Source organism: Protopterus annectens, chromosome 7.part0 (genome assembly GCF_019279795.1).
Source record: "Protopterus annectens isolate FY-2018-M chromosome 7.part0, PAN1.0, whole genome shotgun sequence".
Taxonomy (NCBI): Eukaryota; Metazoa; Chordata; order Ceratodontiformes; family Protopteridae; genus Protopterus; species Protopterus annectens.
Genome location: NC_056739.1, coordinates 1,918,924,637 through 1,918,944,889, shown reverse-complemented (window position 1 = coordinate 1,918,944,889; position 20,253 = coordinate 1,918,924,637). Strand labels below are relative to the sequence as shown.

The following is a 20,253-nucleotide window of genomic DNA, read 5'->3' as shown; positions in this document are numbered from 1 at the left end:
CACGGTAAAAATTTTCTCCAAAGCCAACTTCATGCTTCTTAAGACAGAAGTGGTAAACTTCATGACACCCATGCAGATGGACAATACAGTTACAACTGCTGAATCCTACACAAATACACTCTATAAGCACTTACACGAGTGCATACATCGTGCTATCCCAAACAGAACCAAGACGCTATCCTCCAAAAAAAGGAAGCCAATCTGTGGTTCCCTGCCATAAACAAACTGTACAACAGAAGGAAGAAACTGTTGCAAAACAGAGTAAAATCCCATGAGTGGAGGAGCTCCCTGTTCAGGCTCAGTAAGAAGCTGAGATCCCTTATAAGATCCTCCAAACCTAGCTATGAACACAAAATTGTCACTAATTCTAAGGACAACCACAAAGCATTCTATAGCTATGTCAAGAATCTCGTTGGCGACACCCAGATCTGCTCTGAGTTACAGCACAAAGGCATGAAAATTACAGAACCAACTGATATTGCCAACATCCTGGCAGATAGGTACAGTGCTAACTTTACTCCCCCATCACCCCCTAAAGGGCTCATATCTATACAGGAAGAATGCAGAGTCCCTGTAATCACAACTACACAGGTAAAAGCTGCACTCTCTAAAGCCAAAAACACAGCATCCATGGGAGCGGACAACATCTCAGGCTGCGTTTTACAAGAACTTCAGAACAAACTGGCTCCCCACTTAAGCACCATGTTCAATAATAGCCTTGCATCAGGCTCTGTGCCCACTGAACATCGCACAGCAACAGTTATCCCACTCCACAAAAGGGGAAACACCACTGATTCCGGGAACTATCGACCTATTAGCCTGATGAGCCTGGTCTGCAAGGCCATGGAACATATCATCATGGAACTCATAAACAAAGACATTGGTAACCTCCAAATTCTGGATCCCACCCAGTTCGGGTTTGTGAAAGGCAGATCATAGGTTCATAGGTAGGTAATAGGCTATCGGCCCAAGGGCCTACGTAAGCCTAGCCAGCAAGGTCCCATAGCTTATGACACCCAAGAAAGTTATTTTCCTGTGCCACTGTCCAGCAGACACACAGAAGTGATCCCCGGGGTGTATTTCCTATTTCCCATCCACTCATCAAGATTTTTCTTGAAGAGTGCTAATGAAGAACTTTGCTTCTCATAGATGGGTAGCTTGTTCCAGGGTATAGGAAGTCTCTGGGACAGGAATCTATTCCTCCAGTGTGTCCTGTTTATTGTGGTGACAAGGTTTAGGTCCCTAGAGCATGTAGCTCAGAGGGATTGGGATTTCTTTAGGTGTAGCATGTCCAACAGCTCTGGGTTTGACATAGCTTTATATGTTAGGCAGAGATCACCTCGGAGTAGGTGATAGGCTATGGAGTAAAGCTGGAGTTTTTTGAGGCGGTCAATGTAGGGCATTTGTTTGAGCCCAGTAATCCTCTTTGTGAGGTACTTCTGTGGCCTTTCCAGCTGCTGCAGATGTCTTGTGAGGTACATTCCAAAAGGGGCGTTGTACTCTATAATGGGTCTAATGAGTGAAGAGTAGAGGGGAACAATGACTATTTTTTTCCTGGATGAGAACCCTTTAATGATGAGGTGTGCCATGTAGAAGGACCTCCTGACTACTGTGGCGATGTGACTATCAAAGGAGAGACTACTGTCCACCTGGGTCCCAAGGTCTCTTATCACGCATTCGGTGTTAAGTAGATTGCTGCCTATGTGGTAGCTCATGGGTACAGAGTTTTTACCAAAGGGGATGACAATGCATTTTTTGGCATTGAGCTTGAGGCCATGGCTCTGACACCAGGCATTTGTCTCAGTGAGGCCCTTCTGTAGGATGTCCACATCATTTGAGGACTTGACTATGGCTCCTAGTTTGCAGTCATCTGTGAACTTCATTAGCCAGAGGCCTTCTGTGTTAGCCTGTACTTCAGAGAAGTAGATACCAAACAGGAGAGGTCCCAGGATGGAACCCTGTGGTACTCCACTTGTCACTGCTTTGAGGTCCTCTTCCTCCGATACCTCTAGAGGGTGCACTGAAGGAGAAGCAGTAGGTGGTTGTTGAGTCTGTAAGGCCTGAAATGCCTTAAAAAGACTCTGGGGGAAAAACTTCCCATCCAGGAACAGGTTGAGGCTCAGCATGTTTAAGTTTTGTTTCCTCTTTAAAGGAGCAGAAGGCCGAGTATGTCTAGAAGCCGATATCTGGGTGGATGGTAGGGAAGTAGTAGGCCCTTCCGACTGTACAATCTGTGGTTCCCCTCTGCCATCAGGATCTGATGGCTGACTTACCTCAGCAGACGTACTCATTGTTTCTGACATCCCAGCTTCCATAGAGATTCCTGGGCCTTGTTGGGAAACAGAGGTTTGAAAAGATCCCAGGCTTTCATCTGCCTCAAGAATCTCTCCGAATGCCTGAGGCGCAGTGTAGGAATCCAGCGTGCTTTTCTTGGCCTTCATCCATGGTGGCTCATCGGATATGTCAACCCCACCCTTCATGCCAAGTGCGAGATGCGATTTTCTAGGTACATTTTCAATGTGGCCAGGCGGCTGCAGAGTCTCTTAGGAAGAAAGGATTTACAAATGGGGCATGACGTATGGTTGTGGGCCTCACCTAAACAGAAAACACACTTTTCATGGGTGACCTTGTAAGGAATTTGACTCCCACAAGCAAACTTCCCCTTTCTAGTGGACATGTACGTCTGAGAAACTAGCAAAAAACACAAGGAAAACCCTACAGGGTATTTATCTGTAGTGGTTGTCTGGATAACAAGCAATCTGCTTCTTGAACTGGTGAACAGGAGGAGACGTTCACTGCAGCAGAACAATTTTGAAGGGGGTACGTGCAGACATCTCTTTTACAGCCTATGTCAGTTTATGGCTCTGACCAGAGACGTTACACATACCCTCCTGCTCCAAAGACTTTGGTATACTGACCGGATGTCCGGTGCTGCAAGCAGCAACCTCCCTATTGTGATGAATACTGCAACATGAGAATAGGACATCACCATTGCCACAGAACAGTCAAACCAGAACACCAACAGCTGATTCTGACATGGACATAATTCCAGAAGAGCAGAAAAAGTAAACAACAACTAAGGGGGTAAATACAAAGCAGAATAATTAAAACTGATAAAGACAGCAAACATCAGTACAATGCTAAACAACAAATAGGCCCCTAAAGGGCCTATCACAATACCCAAGGAATGCCAAGTCCCTATTATCACGGCTACACAGGTAGAAATCACACTGTCCAAAGCCAAGAATACAGCTTCCATGGGACCTGATAATATCCCCGGCTGTGTTCTACATGGATTATAAAGTGATCTGGCACCATACCTGACTACCCTGTTCAATCACAGCCTCATTTTGGGCTTTGTTCCTACCAACTGGTGCACTGCTATGGTCATCTCACTTCACAAAGGGGGGGGCAATTACAGACCCTGGGAACTACCCCCCCCCCCGGTAGCCTGACGAGTCTGATATGTAAGGCTATGGAGCACATCATCACCATGGACCTTACAAATAAGGACACAGGGAATCTCCAAACTCTGGACCCCACACAGGTTGGATTTGTGAAAGGTAGATCATGCCTGCTCAACCTGATAGACTTCTTTGAGTCTGTCACCAGAGCTGTGGATGAGGGCAAAGTAGTTCACAAGCCTACCTAGATCTTGCCAAAGTCTTCGACACCATCCCTCACTCAGAAATCAGATAAACACACTAAACTAGGCATAAACCCCTATGTCATAAGATGGGTTGCCAACTGGCTAACTGATAGAACCCACATTGTGAAAGTAGCGGACTCCACACATCTGACTACCAACCAGTTACAAGTGGTATCCCACAGGAAACGGTCCTAGGTCCTCTCCTGTTTGGCATCTACTTCTCTGAAGTTCAAGCCAATACAAAGGAACTCTGGCTGACCAAGTATGCAGATGAATGCAAACTGGGAACCATTACTGATTCTCCAACTGATGTAGACATTCTACAAAAAGGCCTCAATAACACTAATGACTGGTGCCAGAACCATGACCTTAAGCTCAATGCCAAAAAGTGCACTGTCATTCCTTTTGAGAAAAATTTGGTGCCCATGAACTACCACATAGCAGGTAGTCCAGTAAACACCAAAGGTGGGATAAGAGAACTGGGGACACAGGTTGACAGCAATCTCTCCTTTGATAACCACAATGTCACTGTAGTCAGAAAGTCCTTCTATGTGGCACATCTCATTATAAAAGGTTTCTCATCCAGGAAGAAAGTGGTCATAATACCTCTCTACTCGTCCCTCATTAGACCGGTTATAGAATACAATGCATCACTTGGTATGTACCTCACTAAACACCTACAACAACTGGAAAGGCCACACAAATACATCACTACGTAGGCCTTAGACACATGCCCTATACAGACAGACTCAAAAAAAAACTCCAGCTATACTCTGTCTGTTATCGCCTAATTAGAGGAGATCACTGCTTGGCCTACAAAGCCATGTCTGACCCAGAGCTGCTAGATATGCTACATCTAAAGAAATTTCAATCCCTCTGTGCCACACGCTCCAGGGACCTAAACCTCATTACCACAATAAACAGAACATGCTGGAGGGACAGGTTCCTAACCCAGAGACTTCCCATACTCTGGAACAAATTTCCCATTCACGTCAAGCAGAGCACTTCACTGGCCCTCCAAGAGAAATTTTGACGAGTGGTTGGGCAATAGGAAGTTCACCCCGGGGATCACTTCAGTGGCCTTGCTTGACAGGGGCACTGGGAACTAACTTTGGGTGGCATGATGCCAGGGAATCTTCTTGGGCTAGGCTTATATAGGCTCCAGGGCCATTAGCCTAGTACACACCTATGAACCTATGAAAACATTATACAAATTAATAACTAGTAGTGCTAGGGACAGGGATAAAAAGAGAAATCAAAACACAAAGACCCACAAAAGGATAAAGACAGAGTACTGCATCAAAACAGACACACAAAACACAAAAAGCGTCGTTTTACAGAGGAGAGCCAAACTTGAAAACAATTTTTTGTATATATATATATATATATATATATATATATATATACACACACACACACACACACACACACACACACACACACACACAATGAACATAAATGCTTCTTCTTGACGCTCAAAGCATAAGATGCGGAGATAAACACATCACACAATGACACATGACAAAATATCTTACAATTCTTAAGGATTTTGCAGAGATTTTTGCAGATGGGAGGACATCTGTATGGCTTCTAATTATGTGACAAACTTAAGTAGGTTTAGTATTTTCCTTGAAAGTGTTTGCATACATATTTTACATTCAAAGCAGACTTCAGAGATTTTTTTAGGTAGATAGCAAATGTTGGGTGTTATGGGAAAAAGATGTAGCTGGGAATATGTTTTTGCAAGTATAACAAATCGACAGCTTTTTAAAATATTCCTCTACAGCACTCTGACAGAAATGGCTGTAACTAACGGAATTATTACTTTGAGACAGGACACAGGATCTAAATTGACTACACATAGTAATGCCTTACTAAGTTTAATGCTACTGGCTGCAAAAAAGCAATTACTAGAAAACAGAAATCAAAATCTAAATCAACTGCAATTGAAGTAGTGAACATTGTAAAGTAGATAAAACAACCGGGAGGGTAGGATCTTTAGAAAAGGGAAACATCAAATTAAATTGTGGGAATACATGCAGAATAATGTTCGGGAGTAGGAGAAGGAAAATTTAAGGGAAGACAGGAAAAGTACAGTTGTGTACACTTACCATAAATGTAGATCTTCGAGTGTATTCACTGTTGCAGTCATAACATTTGGATTATCTGCTTGCAGTAGCCCTCAGTCGGCCTGATTAACAAAGTCTTGGATCCTGCGTTAGTTGCTGTCTCTTCTTCCGTGATGTCAGGTCGTCAGGGGTATAAAACATGCAGCCGATGCCATTACATCAGTTTTTCTTGCCCCAGATGTCAGGTGCCCCCCTAATGGGAAGCAATTAAATAAATAAATATACAAGGTTGTACCTCCAACAAAAAAGCAAATACACCAAAAAGCTTTTAAGCATAGTAAAGGAAAGTAGAGATAAAGCCAAAATAAGTAAGGGGGCTGGAGGGAGGGTAACCAAGACTGCAACAGTGAATACACTCGAACATCTACATTTATGGTAAGTGTACACAACTGTACTATGTTCTTCGTGTTTCACTGTTGCAGTCATCACATTTGGGTAGATTCCTAAAGCTAAGGATGTGAGAAGGAATTTAAATAGCATTAGGACCAGCTATAAGGCCCTGCAAGACTGCAGTGGCAAAGCCAGCTCTGGATTTAGAGAAAATTGGCAAATGATAATGCTTGGTGAAAGTATGTACAGAACTCCAGGTAGCAGCTTCTAGGATGTACCTGATAGGGACGCCTCTGAGAAAGGCTGTAGAGGATGCAGCCCTGGTTGAGTGGGGTCTGATCCCCTGTGAGATAGGTTTTCCATGGTGCTTATAGCAGAATTGAATGCAATGGCCTATCCATTTAGAAATGGTTTGTTTGAAATAGCCTTCCCCTCTGTGCCTGCAGGAAATGCCACCAGCAGTTGTTCAGATTTCCTTTGAGGTTTAGTCCTGTAGAATCTAAGTTGTCTGTGCACATCTAAGGAGTGCAGTATCCATTCCTTTTTGTTCTGTGGATTAGGAAAGAAGGTTGGCAAATGAATGGACTGATTAAGAGCCACACTGGGTACCACCTTGGGCATGAAGGAGGGATTGGTTCAGAGGGACACCCTGTCCGTGTGAAAGATGATGAAAGGCTCCACTGCCAATAAGGGCCTGTAATTCAGATACCCTTCCTGATGAAGTGATTTTCTAAAAGGAAAGCTGTTTTCCAAGAAAGAAATTTTAAATCTGCAGTAGCAGCTGGCACGAAAGGAGGAAGAGTGAGTTTCTCCAAGACAAAGTTAAGGTCCCAGGCTGGAGTTGGAGCTCTCCTGTGTGGTCTTAAATTTTTGGCCCCTCTGACGAACTGCTTGAGCATTGGGTGAGAGAAGAGGGGAGGTTGTGTGTTACAATGAGCTGAAATGGCTGAGGCATGGATTTTGATGGAGGAAAAAGACAGGCCCTTGTGAAGCATCTCAGTTAAGTATTGTAAAATCTGAGGTAAATTGTGCGCTGCTGTGCTCACCCCTTGAGATTGGTTCCAGGCACAGAATCTTTTCCATTTTGCAGCATAAGATTTTCTAGTACTAGGCCTCCTTGCCTCTAAAATGATATCCATCATGGGTTTACTGAGGGACGGCAAAGGAGAGATTAGGTAATTAGCCAGGCTGCTAGGTTCAGCGTTTGAAGCTGTGGGTGCAGAATCTGGTTCTCCCTGCTGAGACAACAGGGAAGGGGTCTGAGGCAGGTGCCATGGGGCGAACCATGACACTGCGCAAGAGGGGGTACCAGTGTTGACATGGCCAGTCTGGTGCAATCAAAATCGTCTTTGGTTTGTCCTGTTTGATCTTTAGTAGTACTTTGGAGAGCAGAGGCAGAGGAGGAAAGGCATAAACTGACAGGTTTTTCCAGCTGAAGGACAGAGCATCCACTTTCCAAGCTTGTTTGTGGGGAGTCCTTGTGCAAAATTTGTCCAATTGACGGTTTCCTGGGGGAGGCAAACAGGTCTATATCTGGACTCCCCCATCTTTCTTTCCCATGTCCTTATTTCTTCTTCAAATGTCTCCTGATCTTCCTGTTTCTCCTTACTTTGGGGACTCATTCCATCATGCTGTGATGTAACTTTGACCTTCTACACCAAATCCTTCACTTTGCAGGCATTCTATAACTTCAACTTCTATTTTTTTTTTTTACTTCTAATTTACTAATCTTCTTTTCTACATTCCCTCATTATGGATGCTGTTATTCTCCTTAAGGACCTGCAACCAAAATCCTACTCTCTCCTTAGTTCTAGAACTTCCTTCCCGTTTCATCATCATTCCTTTCTACTTTGATTTATAACCTTCTTCTGTGAAATACAGACAGGCCTTAACTGTGTGTCTGTAAAATCTCTCTGCAAATCAGGTAATCCAAAAACATCTTGTTCTTGTGAGGGGGATTAACTTAACCCATATAACTTTTGCTTTCTTCCCCCTCACAAATAAATTTCTTTAATGCTTTATTAATTGCGGTCCACAACTTCTTCTCTGCTTGACAAAAATATACCTGAGCTGTATATAAAACTAAAGGGATTAAAACATTTTCACTCTTTTTATCTATATCCGTAACCATAAGCCTCCAGTTTCTCAGTTTTTGTGCTATTACTTGTTTAGTCTCTTCACACATATCCTTAACTGTCATAACAGAAGCCTTTTTAACCCGTACTCCTAAATACTTAATCTTAAGTCCCCATAAATAACGTATCACTGAATCAATTTGGATGTGGGTACATAGTTTACTGCAATGACCTTTGTTTTATTTATTTATTTTTTTACACAAGAAACATCTTTATTAAATTATCAGGTATGACATAGGCAATGTTACATTTATAACAAGCGGTTTGGGCACACCAAAGCTGGCTCACCAACACAATAATTTATTAATTTAATAGTTTAACACAAGTGCTTTCGCCCTGCCACAATCCAGGACTTTATGAAGAGAATAAAAATAAATACAGTCACAATCATTTAAATACCCTATTCCCTAATAAGGTGCCAAACTTTCTTAAAGGTAGATTACTTCCACATAACCAGTAAAACAATATAATCAACAATAAAATCATATAAAATTATATTCACATAATTCTAAATGTTTTAGATTAAAAATCATGTAGAAATGTTGGAAATGACAAGATAAAAAACAGTATAAAAAACATTGTTGTATTTAAATATTCACTAGATACATATTTCAGCTCTACAGTTTACTAGCTTTCTTTTTAAGGTATGGTTTAATAGAAAAATGGTCATTTAAGGCTATGGGAGCCGGGGCATTCAATTTAACCTGCCAGTAGGTTTCTTAAGCCAGTTCTCCCAATCACCCCCCTTTGGCCCATTAGTACCTGCTACAAAATCCCAATCAAAAACCCTGTGTGTGCGGGTTGCACAGAAAGGTGCCTATAAAGGAAATTGCTCATTTCACTTTCCAGGCTTGTTTGTGGGGAGCCCTTGTGCAAAATTTGTCCAATTGGTAGTTCTGGGAGAGGCAAACAGGTCTATATCTGGGCTCCCCCATTTGCTTGTCAACATGCTGAAAATCCTTGGTTCCAGTTTCCACTCATGTGGGCCCATGAGGTTTCTGCTTAGTTCATCTGCCAGTGCATTTAATTTTCCTGGCAGGAATTGAGCTTGTAGGTGCACTTGGTAGCTCAAGGCTGTGTTCCACAATGCCATGGCTAGTCTGCAGAGGGGGTAAGAATGTGTACCCCCTCCCGCTTGTTTATGTACCACATAACAGTGGTGTTGTCAGTCTTTACCATTAATTGTCCTGGAAGAATGTGGTCCTTGAAGGCTGTCAGAGCATTCTGTACAGCTAACATTTCTTTTTGATTGATATGCAGGTGCATTTGACTTGGGTTCCATTTGCCCTGAATGCACTTCCCTGCCAGGTGAGCCCCCCATGCATAGTTTGATGCATCTGTTAGGGTTTGGGCGGCAGGGGGTGGGGTGAAAGGTAGTCCCTTGTTTTGGTGGCAGGCCTCTGCCCACCAAAGGAACTCTAGGCGTAGGCAAGGTATGATAGGAATCATTGTTTCTAGATCCTGAAAATGTTGACACCGTAGGCTTTATAGATACCACTGTAGTTTCCTCATATGCAGTCTTGCATATGGAATTAGAAGAATGCAGAAGGCCATGAACCCCAAGGCTTGCAGTATTTGTCTTGCAGATAGCAGGGTTTTTGTGGCCACTAGTTTGAAGTAGGTTGCCAAATGAATTTGTTTCTCTGGCGTGAGGTAAGCCATTTGGGAAGTTGTATTCAAGCTTGCTCACAGGAATATAATTTGTTGACAGGTTACCAGGTGAGATTTCTTTTCATTTATGGTGTACCCCAGACAATTTAGAACCCTTTGTACAAAGGCCAGATGATTAAAAAGCATGTCCTGGCTTTCTGCCTGAATTAGACAATCTTCCAGGTATGGGTATATTTGAATATTTCTTTGCCTGCAAAATGCAATCACTGGAGCTAGGCACTTTGTGAATACCCAGGGCGCAGTAGATAAGCCAAAGGGCAGTGCCGAGAACTGACAGCGCGTGTAGCCTGCTTTGAAGCGTAGGTATCTTCTGCAAGATTCCCTGATTGGGATGTGCAGGTATGCTTCTTTTAAATCTAGAGTTGCCAACCAGGCATCTTTGCCTAGCATAGGAAGTAATTGGTGAAGAGTCAGCATCTTGAATTTTGAAATCTCCAAAAAGGTGTTTAGAGTAGACACGTCCAGGATAGGACGCCATGAACTGTCTTTTCTGGGTACCAGGAAAAGTCTCGAGTACAAACCTTGTCCCTTTTCCTCTTCTGGTACCAGATGAATAAGCCCCCCATGCTTAAGAGAGAAAGTACTTGTTTTTGGGCCTCTGCCCACTGATTTGGGGGTAGATCCGGCCACCTGCTTGGTGTTGGCAACGTGTGGAAGTAAAATCTGTATCCCTGAGACACTATATTTAAAACCCATTTATCTTGGATAATGAGTGCCCAATTCTTTGCATGAAGAGCAATCCTTCCCCCCAAAGGGGCAGTCAGTTGATACGTGCTTGGAAATTTTAAAAGGAAGTCATTGAGACAGTTTACCATAGGGGGAGTCTTATTATTCCCACATTTGGAAGTGGAGGCCCCCCCCCCCACACTGCTTAGTTCTGTGTGTCCCCTGGGACTGAAACCTGGGGTTTTTGCTGTGTCTGGGTTTGGTTTGAGAAGACCTGGAAGGGGCTGGAAAGGACCAATTCTTAGAGGGCCAGTGCCTACTAAATCTTGGAGGCTGAACTTGTAAAAAATCTTTAACAGTTTGCATAGATTTAGCTTTATCTTCCAACTTTTTAAGAACTTCCTTAGCCTTGTTGCCAAACAGGTGATCCTGATTTAAAGGAGCTTCCAACAATTTAGCTTTAACATGATCAGGAGAAGGTTGCTCCTTAAGCCAAGCATGCCTTCTGAGCAAAGACCCAGTAGCAGCAGCCCTGCAAGAGGCCCCTAATGACTCAAAACCACATTGCAAAATATGTTTTTCAAATTGTTCAGCAGAATGCATTAAATCCTGTAATTCTTTATTTTCCACAGTCAGGAATCAACATTATTTTCTGTTTAAGCAGTCCAATAACATGCTGCTAACACTTTAACATATAAAAACTGGCAGTTTAAAGCCCTAATGGCTAAGGTTGCAGAAGTGTAAACCTTCTTACCCCATCTATCCAGCGCCCTGGAGTGTCTATCAGAAGGGGTAGGATTTTTAACAGTAGAAGCCTTAATGCCCTTGGGCCCCTGTGAAATAGTCTCTGGATCTGCAATAGGATTTTTAAAAAGGAACTTGTGGAACTCAGGAACCCTGTAGTATCTGTTCTGTTTCTGGGAGCAGGAGGCAGGGAATCAGGGGCCAAACTAGATTCAGAAAAAGCATCATCAACACTGTCTAGTATAGGAGGAATAGCTAAAGGCCTATGCTGAGGTAGGAGAAGGAAATCACTAAGCCTCTTTTTTGAATCAGAAACATTCTGGCTTTCCCCGTGGAAATGCCCCCTTAGAGTATATAAGGTTTTCCCAAAAGAAAAATCCTCAGGAGGGGAAGCAGAGGGAATGGAGTCCTCTGCATCAGAATCTTCATAAGTAGATAAGGGCAAATCCAGATCATCAGAAAAAACAGAATCCTGATCAGAAGATTCATAATCAACTTCAGTCCTAGGCCTCTTAGAAGGGGGGGTTGGCTACCTCTGACTAGAGTTATTAGATCTTCAGCCATTCTTATCATTTGTTTTTTAGGCATAGAGGCCTGAGCAGGTGGCCTGGGCATTGTTTTTTTAGGCATGGATCGAGATTTAGGCCTAAGTAAAGAAGGAGGCGTCAGTTTAATATGCAAGTCCATAGGCCTGAATACACCCTCAGAAGCCGGTGCCTGCACAGCGGCTCCGGACCCATCCAAGGTAGAGACGTCTGTGGGTTCCATAGTTAAAGCATTTTGTGGCATACTGGACTCCGCATGTGTCTCAGTAGAGGCCTGCAAATCAGAAATAGCAGGTATCAGGGGCTGCAAAAGCACCTCACTGAGTACCGGCGAACTGGCAACTGGCTTAGGAGAAGCATTGTTGGCAGTTTTGGACCTCGGCGGCCTGTCTCTGTCTTTATCTTTGCGATTTTTTTTTACTCCTGGTAGTCAGATGGCTAACTGACGACATTTCTAGATAATTAAACCGAGAACTGAAATATTTAGAGGCGGAAATATACAGACGACTGATAGTGCGCTGATTAAATAAAGCACAAAACCGACAGCAAAGTACATCGTGGTCAGAGCCTAGGCAAGGAATGGAGTACAAATGAAAATCTTTATGAGGTATTTGCTTTCCACAAGTAATGCAATTATGAACTTTTACTGACATCGGTAAGGAGCAAGAAAAAGTTTCCCTAATGGGGTACTTAGCTTTAGTTGAAGACTTCAGTTCTGAAACTCGAAAACAAAAATTTCAGGAGTCGGCCGACTGGCACTTGCGAACTGCTTCTGCTTCGGGCACCGCACGGCAAGAAAGACTGATGTAATGGCATTGGCTGCATGTTTTATACCCCTGATGACCTGACGTCATGGAAGAAGGGACAGCAACCGACGCAGGACCCAAGACTTTGTTACTCAGGCCGACTGAGGGCTACCTGCAAGCAGATAACCCAAGTGTAATGACTGCAACAGTGAAACACGAAGAACATCTAAGTGGTATAGCACACAGCAGGATAAAGGCACTCATTAAGCAAAACAAATTCAGAGGATAAATAAAAGTCTACCAAAGCCAAATTTGCGGCAAGTTTAGCCTCCTAGGTCAAAGAGAACTACAAGGCATTCTTTAGCTATGTCCACAACCTCAAAGGCAATACACAATTTTATGGAAGAACTCTGTTAATGGAGCCACTTATACTGAGCCAGAAGATATAGAAAACCTACTGGCAGACAAATTCACCTCTATCTCCCCCTCAACCACCCCTCTGGAAATGCCATCAAATATAACTCCCCTTGCTATCACTAAGGAACAGGATTCAATGCTCTCTCTCTCTATGGCCAAGAACAGTGCATCGAGTTGAGACAATATCGCAGGATGTCTTTTAAATAGCATGAAACATGGCCTACCAGGCCCTCTGGAATCACTTTTTAACCATAACCTCCAAAGAGACTTCATGCCTCACAAAAGGAGAGCAGTAACAGCCATCTCTCTGCACAAAGATGGGTCATCTACAGACCCGTACGTCTCACTACTCTCGTATTCAAAGCCATGGAAATGATCAAAAATGACATAGGAAACCTCCAGACACTAGACAAAACTCAGTTTGGTTTTGTCACGGGCTAAACCTAATGGACCTCTTTGAGAAGGTCACCAAAGAAATGGGGGGCAAAATGGTTCACACTGCCTAGTTTGACCAGAACAAGGCATACAAAACAATACCCAACTCAGGCACTGATGACAAACTTGAGATTACGTATAAACCATTACATCACCAGGTGGATAGCTAACTGACTCACAGACAGGGCCTAGGAAGTTAAAATTAATGAGTCTACCTCTACAAAGAGGCCTAGTCACCAGTGGAGTCTCTCAATGATCGGTCCCAAGACTAGTACCTTTTGGCAACTACTCATCTGAAGTCAAGGACAATGACAAGGGCCTCTGTCTGACCAAATTTGCAGATAACTGCAAATTTGGAGCAATCACAGAATTCTCCACCGACACTAATGTTCTCTAGGAAGGACAGACACAGAAAAATAAATGGTGTCAGATCCATGGACTAAAACTCAATGCCAAGAAATGCACAACAGTTTCCATCAGGAAGTCATCCACCCATGGAAACAATTTACTGACAGCACACCCCTAAGAGTAGACCCAGTACTCAAGATTTTGGGGACACATGTAGACAGTAATCGAGCCTTTGCCCATCACATGTCTATAGTAGTGAGGAAATCATTCTATGTTGTGCAATTTATAAACAAAGGTATGGCATCTAGGTCCAAGGAGGTTACTGTTCCTCTTTATTCAGCATTGATCAGATCTGTCATTGAGTACAACACTCGCTTTGGTATGTATCTAACTAGGAACATGCCCTGTGCAGACTTCCTCAAAGCCCTTTCCCTGTTTTCTGACTACTACAGGTTGTTGAAGGGAGCTCTACGCCTGGCATACAAGACATTGCCAGACCCCACCTTGATGGACCTCTTGTATATCTGCAAAGCAAAAAGCACAAAATTACAAATTCTAAAGACTTAAAGTGTGTCTATGGTACAAATAAGACCTGCTGGAGAGACAGGCATATATCCCAGAGACTACCCCTTCTCTGGAACAGGCTCCCCCATCCATGTGAAACAGAGTTCCTCAATGAACCAATTCAAATGTAACTTGGGACAACTGGATGGGGAACAGGAAATCCATCACTGGCTTTGCACCTATGCCTTTAATGGATACGGGCAGTCTGTAAACAATTAATCTTCCAGGCCCATGCATCTAAATGTTTAATTTCCCAAACATCTGCTTACATTTATCAAGGGTAACAGAACTTGTCAGAGATTTGGGATACATGGCTAGGCTTAAAAAGGGCCAGTGGTCATTAGCCTAGTACACACCTATAAACAAGAAAATCAGCCAGTGTACACAAAACCTTAAGTGAGAGTAATTTCTTAACCGAAGTGTCTTTAGCAATGATTAAATTATTCCTTAGCACTGCACCTGATAAACTATGCTAGAACTGGTAGCTCCTGCCAAAATAAGTCACAAATTTGTTTGATAGCCAAGACTCCAACATAAAGTCCCATAGCTAATTAGTTTTCCTGTAGCACTTCCACACCTAGTACGTCACAGCGTCAGTAATCCATGATGTGTGTTTAAGTATATGTGCATGATTTGTAGACATTTCACAAATAAACAGTTTATAAAGTATGAACAACCCACAGCCTTCAAATAAGAATAAAGGTTGTACTTTCTGTATAATACTGCAGGTGTAAAATGTAGGTACACGGGATGCAAAAAATGTTTACTGTGGTTGACATAAATCTAGCAGTAGACAACTGATGCACAAAAAAATCAACCATTAATGACAAACACAATGACATTTGTTTTGAAATGGAAACTTCATATCTAGTGAATATTTTGGACTGATGCATTCACTTCACAGTGTAATTACTCCATGCACTCTGATGCTAACAGTAAATGATTAAGGGTAGCAGGATATGTTTTTTCTATACTGAGAGCAGCAACATCCTAGCTTATAATTCTGATCTGAATGACTTTACCACATCCAACATTTTTGGGTTTACATCTCCAAATTTTTTTAAAAACATTATATGACCTTGTTAGCACACACTTCAAAGCTTAAAGAGCATTTTTCAAAATGGACACTTTTGCTTGTAAGGAGAGAGACACGTTTAAAAAAAATTCTTTAAAAACAAAATAGAAAGAAAAGTAGAACTAGCAGAAAATGACCTACCAAGTCTAACGTTCCAAGGTCTCTCTCCTCACAAGGAAGATTACAAAAGGCATTAAATACAACAACTGTTCCCAAGTGGATTTTGAAAACTGGGCTCTCTACTACACACCATCTTTCCCAGTGAAACTGTTTACCTCCATGACAATCTCCCAACATACCTTAAAGATTTTAGGATCAGTACATGTGCTCTTCCCACTGCTGGCATGCATCCAATCACCATCTGGGTCTGTACAACTCTGACGCAAAGTGCATCTCTTCTCTACTACACACCAGCCACACTCAAAACGGGGGTCTGCTTTCAGGCACAGGCCACAGCTTTCACGAAGAGCCGCACACTTGTAGAGATGAGCTGAAAGACAGCATTGTTACTCAGCATGTTACAATTGTTCTTTCCTCAATTCTGCTGTGAAAACTAACAAAATATGGAATTCAGTAGAAATTCTAGAATAAAATAAGACCTTCACTTGACACTTAGGCTGGCTGTAATGACCTACATTAATAAACTATAAATGGTTCTGTAATCTTACATGAGCAGTCTTACATGAGATGTGAAATCATAGACCTTGAATGAAGAAGAAAACATATGAAGACATTTTAAATAGTGCAGATCTATAAACCTAAAGATGCATCTTGAAATAACACCAAAGCACCAAGTTAAAAACTTCACAAACTACAACTGCGGATTCTACAACAGTGTAATCATTACCACCATGCACTTAAAAATACATATGAGCTGATCACTACATTGTTATTAAAATTCTACCATGATAAATATGGTTACATGCATGATTTTAAATCAGATAGGCAGTTAAATTGGTGGATGACAAAGACCAAAATGTGCTGACAAAAATGTCCTTGGGTGGGCATTTCTTCAGCCAATGAGACTTTTACTTTTGTAATAGAATCCCACAAGCTGATATTCCTGTACAATTGTGCAATGTGATGCAACAAAAACTACATTAAAAACATCACACTTCCAGAGCCTGCTAGTTTACTCCTTCCCACTAGCAAATTGTAGAAACTAAGAAATGAGACCGCTATGACACTACATTATTTAAAATAACACAAGAATGTATACACCAGAATGTATACACCTGCCTGACTTACAAGGAATTCTGATATGGGTGGTGCAAAACACAATCCTCAACAGGGGGAACAGAGGCAAGAAACTGCTGGTCTATGAAAGAGAGCCCTTTCACATATCATATGATTTGCTCATAGGTTCAGAGATAAATACTAGCTTTTACACTATTACAAACTAGCTATGACTAGAGGTCAGTGTGTGTGTGTGTGTGTGTGTGTGTGTGTGTGTGTGTGTGTGTGTGTGTGTGTGTGTGTGTGACCTTGTGCCCCACTGAGCTAACTTGTCTGACTAAAGATAAATCTTGGAAACAGCTTTTTCATCAAGAACTTTTAGAAGCAGAAGTCCAGAGTTCCAAATGACTGACTTGGAAGTCTCATTCACAAGGGATGGAACCACACACACACACACACACACACACACACACACACACACTATACTGTCAAGGAGTTGCAAGTCGGTGCTATAAATCACAAGTGAAGGCTCCACCCACAGAATCTGCAATGGGTTTTGGTACAGAACGGAACTCAAAAGTAGACTGGTGGGTGGGGAATGTTCACCACTCCAGACAATGGAGAAAAAAGTTGAACACCAAAAGCAGGTCTGTCTGTGGAGGAAAGCTCTGAATGCATCAGCATCTCATAGCTCACTGCAGAACACTCGTCAGCAGGTATGGAAGCGGTGGGCACATAAAGCAGAATGAAATACCAGCAGAAAGAAAATTATAACATCAAATCTAAAAAATGCTGAATTCTCGAAACATGAATTCTGAAATACAGTATAATGCACTGTCAAATTACTATGAAGTAAAAGTAACCATGACTTGGTAACAAAACACTTTTTTTCATTTTATACAGGAAGGTGTAGTCACTCTTGCATTACTTGGATAATGTGGCATATTCTACTATTTAAATTTTTGAGAATTTTGAATTTTACAGTATTCTTTTTTGCTTGCATTTTACTTTATATTACATATTACAAATGACAGCAAAGAATGTGGCCACCATCAAAGACAGCAGGCACAACAAGGACCAAGTCTGGACTGTGTTTTGTCTCGTCACTCAGAAAAGTAAAGGCACTGATGTCTTGCGTCTGGTCCAAGGGTAGGAATAATCAACAGTGGAGTATTTTCAACTCTGCCCAATAAAGGGCTTTCTTCTGAGAGGAGATCAGAAACATTTTTAATTTACGAGCTCACAACAACAGAGTATCTCGGGAAGCACCCATTAAAAGGGTTGCTTGCATGGATTTCCTCGACAGAATTATCAGGACTTAATCATCCATGAAAAGTACCATTAAATGATTCTTCTGCAAAGCTTCAACCTAGGGGTCAACACCTTGGTGAAGACTCTGGCCACTAAAGAAAGCCCAAATGGCAACATTCTGTACTGAAAAGGATGCCAACCCAGAGCAAACTCCAAGAATCTTTTGTGCAACCTTAAATTCTGATGAACAATATGTCCATTCTGTCCAGTAACGGGTCCCCTACACATGATCGAAATTTCAGAAAGCCAAAACCCATATGGCTGAGACCATATGATCGACTTTTGAAATTTCGATCATGCAGAATGGGCATCTCCGTATAGTGCAGAATGGGAAGATTCCCATCTTACGCACTGTAGTGCGATCTCGCAGTTGGTATATTTAAACTGCAGGGTGTGGGGGGCTTGCCCACCTGCTAGCAATGCATAGGCAAGGTTTTTTTTTTTTTTTTTTTTACATTTTCAAAAGTTGAACATATGGTCTCCGCCATATGGGTTTTGGCCTTCTGAAATTTTGATCATGTATAGTAGACCCCCAGTAACACTATCCAAGCAACTGCATTATCACCTGCAGGATAACAATCCAAAGGTAGATGCACAGGATGTCATTTCAAGAGAATGAAATAGGGGATCATCTGTCATCCCTTCCAGGAGAAGAAGAAAGGCCGAATAAAAACATCCCCATTCCTCCACCAATACCATAACAGGTTCTATTGTCCACTCTGAACAGTATATCCTTAGCACGTGCAGACAGCTGCACTGAAACAGACTTACTACCACCAAACTTTTTTTTTTTTCCCCTGGGAAAGGATGGCCTCTAAAATGGAGCATTTATGCAATCACACATTACTGATTCTTTGTGACAATTCTCTAAGCCGGGGTAACTTGGAAGTCCCAGATTATACTCAGGGAAGCACTTTCAAAGGCAAGAACATGTGGTCCATAACAGCCTCCTTCATGTACTGAGGTGGCTTATTACTGTCTAATCGTCAGCAAAATTTGGAAGAAAACCTCCATGAAAGTGAGGGCCTGTTTCTTCCTCAGCAGTTCATCAACCAGGCTTCTGTTGGTTGGTCGAAGACCACCCTGAAAAACTGGGCATATGTGATTTTGTTCGTGTGTGTCTTGTACAAGAGCAACCTCAGCCATGTCCTTACAGTACAGACCGACATTTAAGCCAGCATTTCTAGCTAATATATGGGCACAGATGAAATCGCACTGCAAAATGTTATTAACGTCAAAACCACTGAGTGTTCTCGCAAAATGCTCCTTGAGCCCAGACTAAGAGAGGTGGCATTCTTAACTAAGTTTGTGGATGGAAACTGACAATTGACATGAAAAGTCCTGGGTCTTAAACCCCAGTGTGGCAAAGCAAAACACACACTTGCCAGATCAGCCCAGACCTAAACTCTTCCTAGATGGCAACATTCTGCAATCTCAGAGTTGTGTGCTAAACCCCTTAATTGGACACATTCACGTCTTATTTTACTGCCTCTAATTTTTAGAAATTATGCTAATACAAGATAACGTCTTTGCTCTTCTATGTACGTATTTGTAAATAACAAATATGAGAATACTTTATGCTTTACAGCACACATACAGCTACTTCTAATAAACTGAATTTTTTTTTTTTGCTGTTAAATGGACTTTTACTGGTTGGGCATTCTCAGTAAAAAAAAATGCAAAAAAATATCTTTATCTAGCCATTGCATTCTTAATAATCAAGTAAGAGAAGGCTCGAGGGATAATCCATAGCCATATGTGTTTGGCAATAGATAAAACATCTTCATAAAAGGAAAAACGCTCTCAGTTGTGCAGTTAGGATATAAACTCTCCTTAATGCAGCTTTATTTATTAGTTACAATGAAATTTTCAGAAACTAATTCTAAAAGGAATTTGGATAAATCCAGATAATTTTTTTTTCTTTTACTCTTAGAATGAACTGGATTCTTAAAAGAAAAATTCTTGTCTTCAGGCAAAATGTCAATAACTGCAGCTCCTGGAGGTAACCACAAAGCCTTGTTCTTCTTTCGGCTTTTCCCGGGTAGGGATCGTCACAGCGGAACTCTGGTCTGGTAATGATTGGCAGTCGATTTTTATGGTGCTGAGGTGCCAGCTCGACGCCCAACCTTCAACGAAGGCACGCCCTATGCATGTCTTTCAAATGTCACTCAACCGCGGGGAGGACATGCAGACTCCACACAGAAGGCGCTCCAGCCAAGAATCGAATGGGAGAACCTCTTGCTGTGAGCCCTACCCTACAGAAATAAACTCCCTAATGCAAGGCATGTGAAAATGTTTTTGGGATGCACAGT

The 20,253-nt window shown here is 42.1% G+C and overlaps 1 protein-coding gene across 1 annotated transcript in view; it reads right to left on the bottom strand.

Annotated features, from left to right (window-relative positions):
* The window catches only part of LOC122807260 (plexin-A1-like), a 2,134,283-nt gene that overhangs the window by 397,427 nt on the left and 1,716,603 nt on the right, over nt 1-20,253 (bottom strand). Inside the window, exon 12 of the mRNA XM_044078363.1 lies at nt 15,754-15,944. Within this exon, the coding sequence (XP_043934298.1) occupies nt 15,754-15,944 (191 nt within the window). The remainder of the gene's footprint in view (nt 1-15,753; nt 15,945-20,253) is intronic.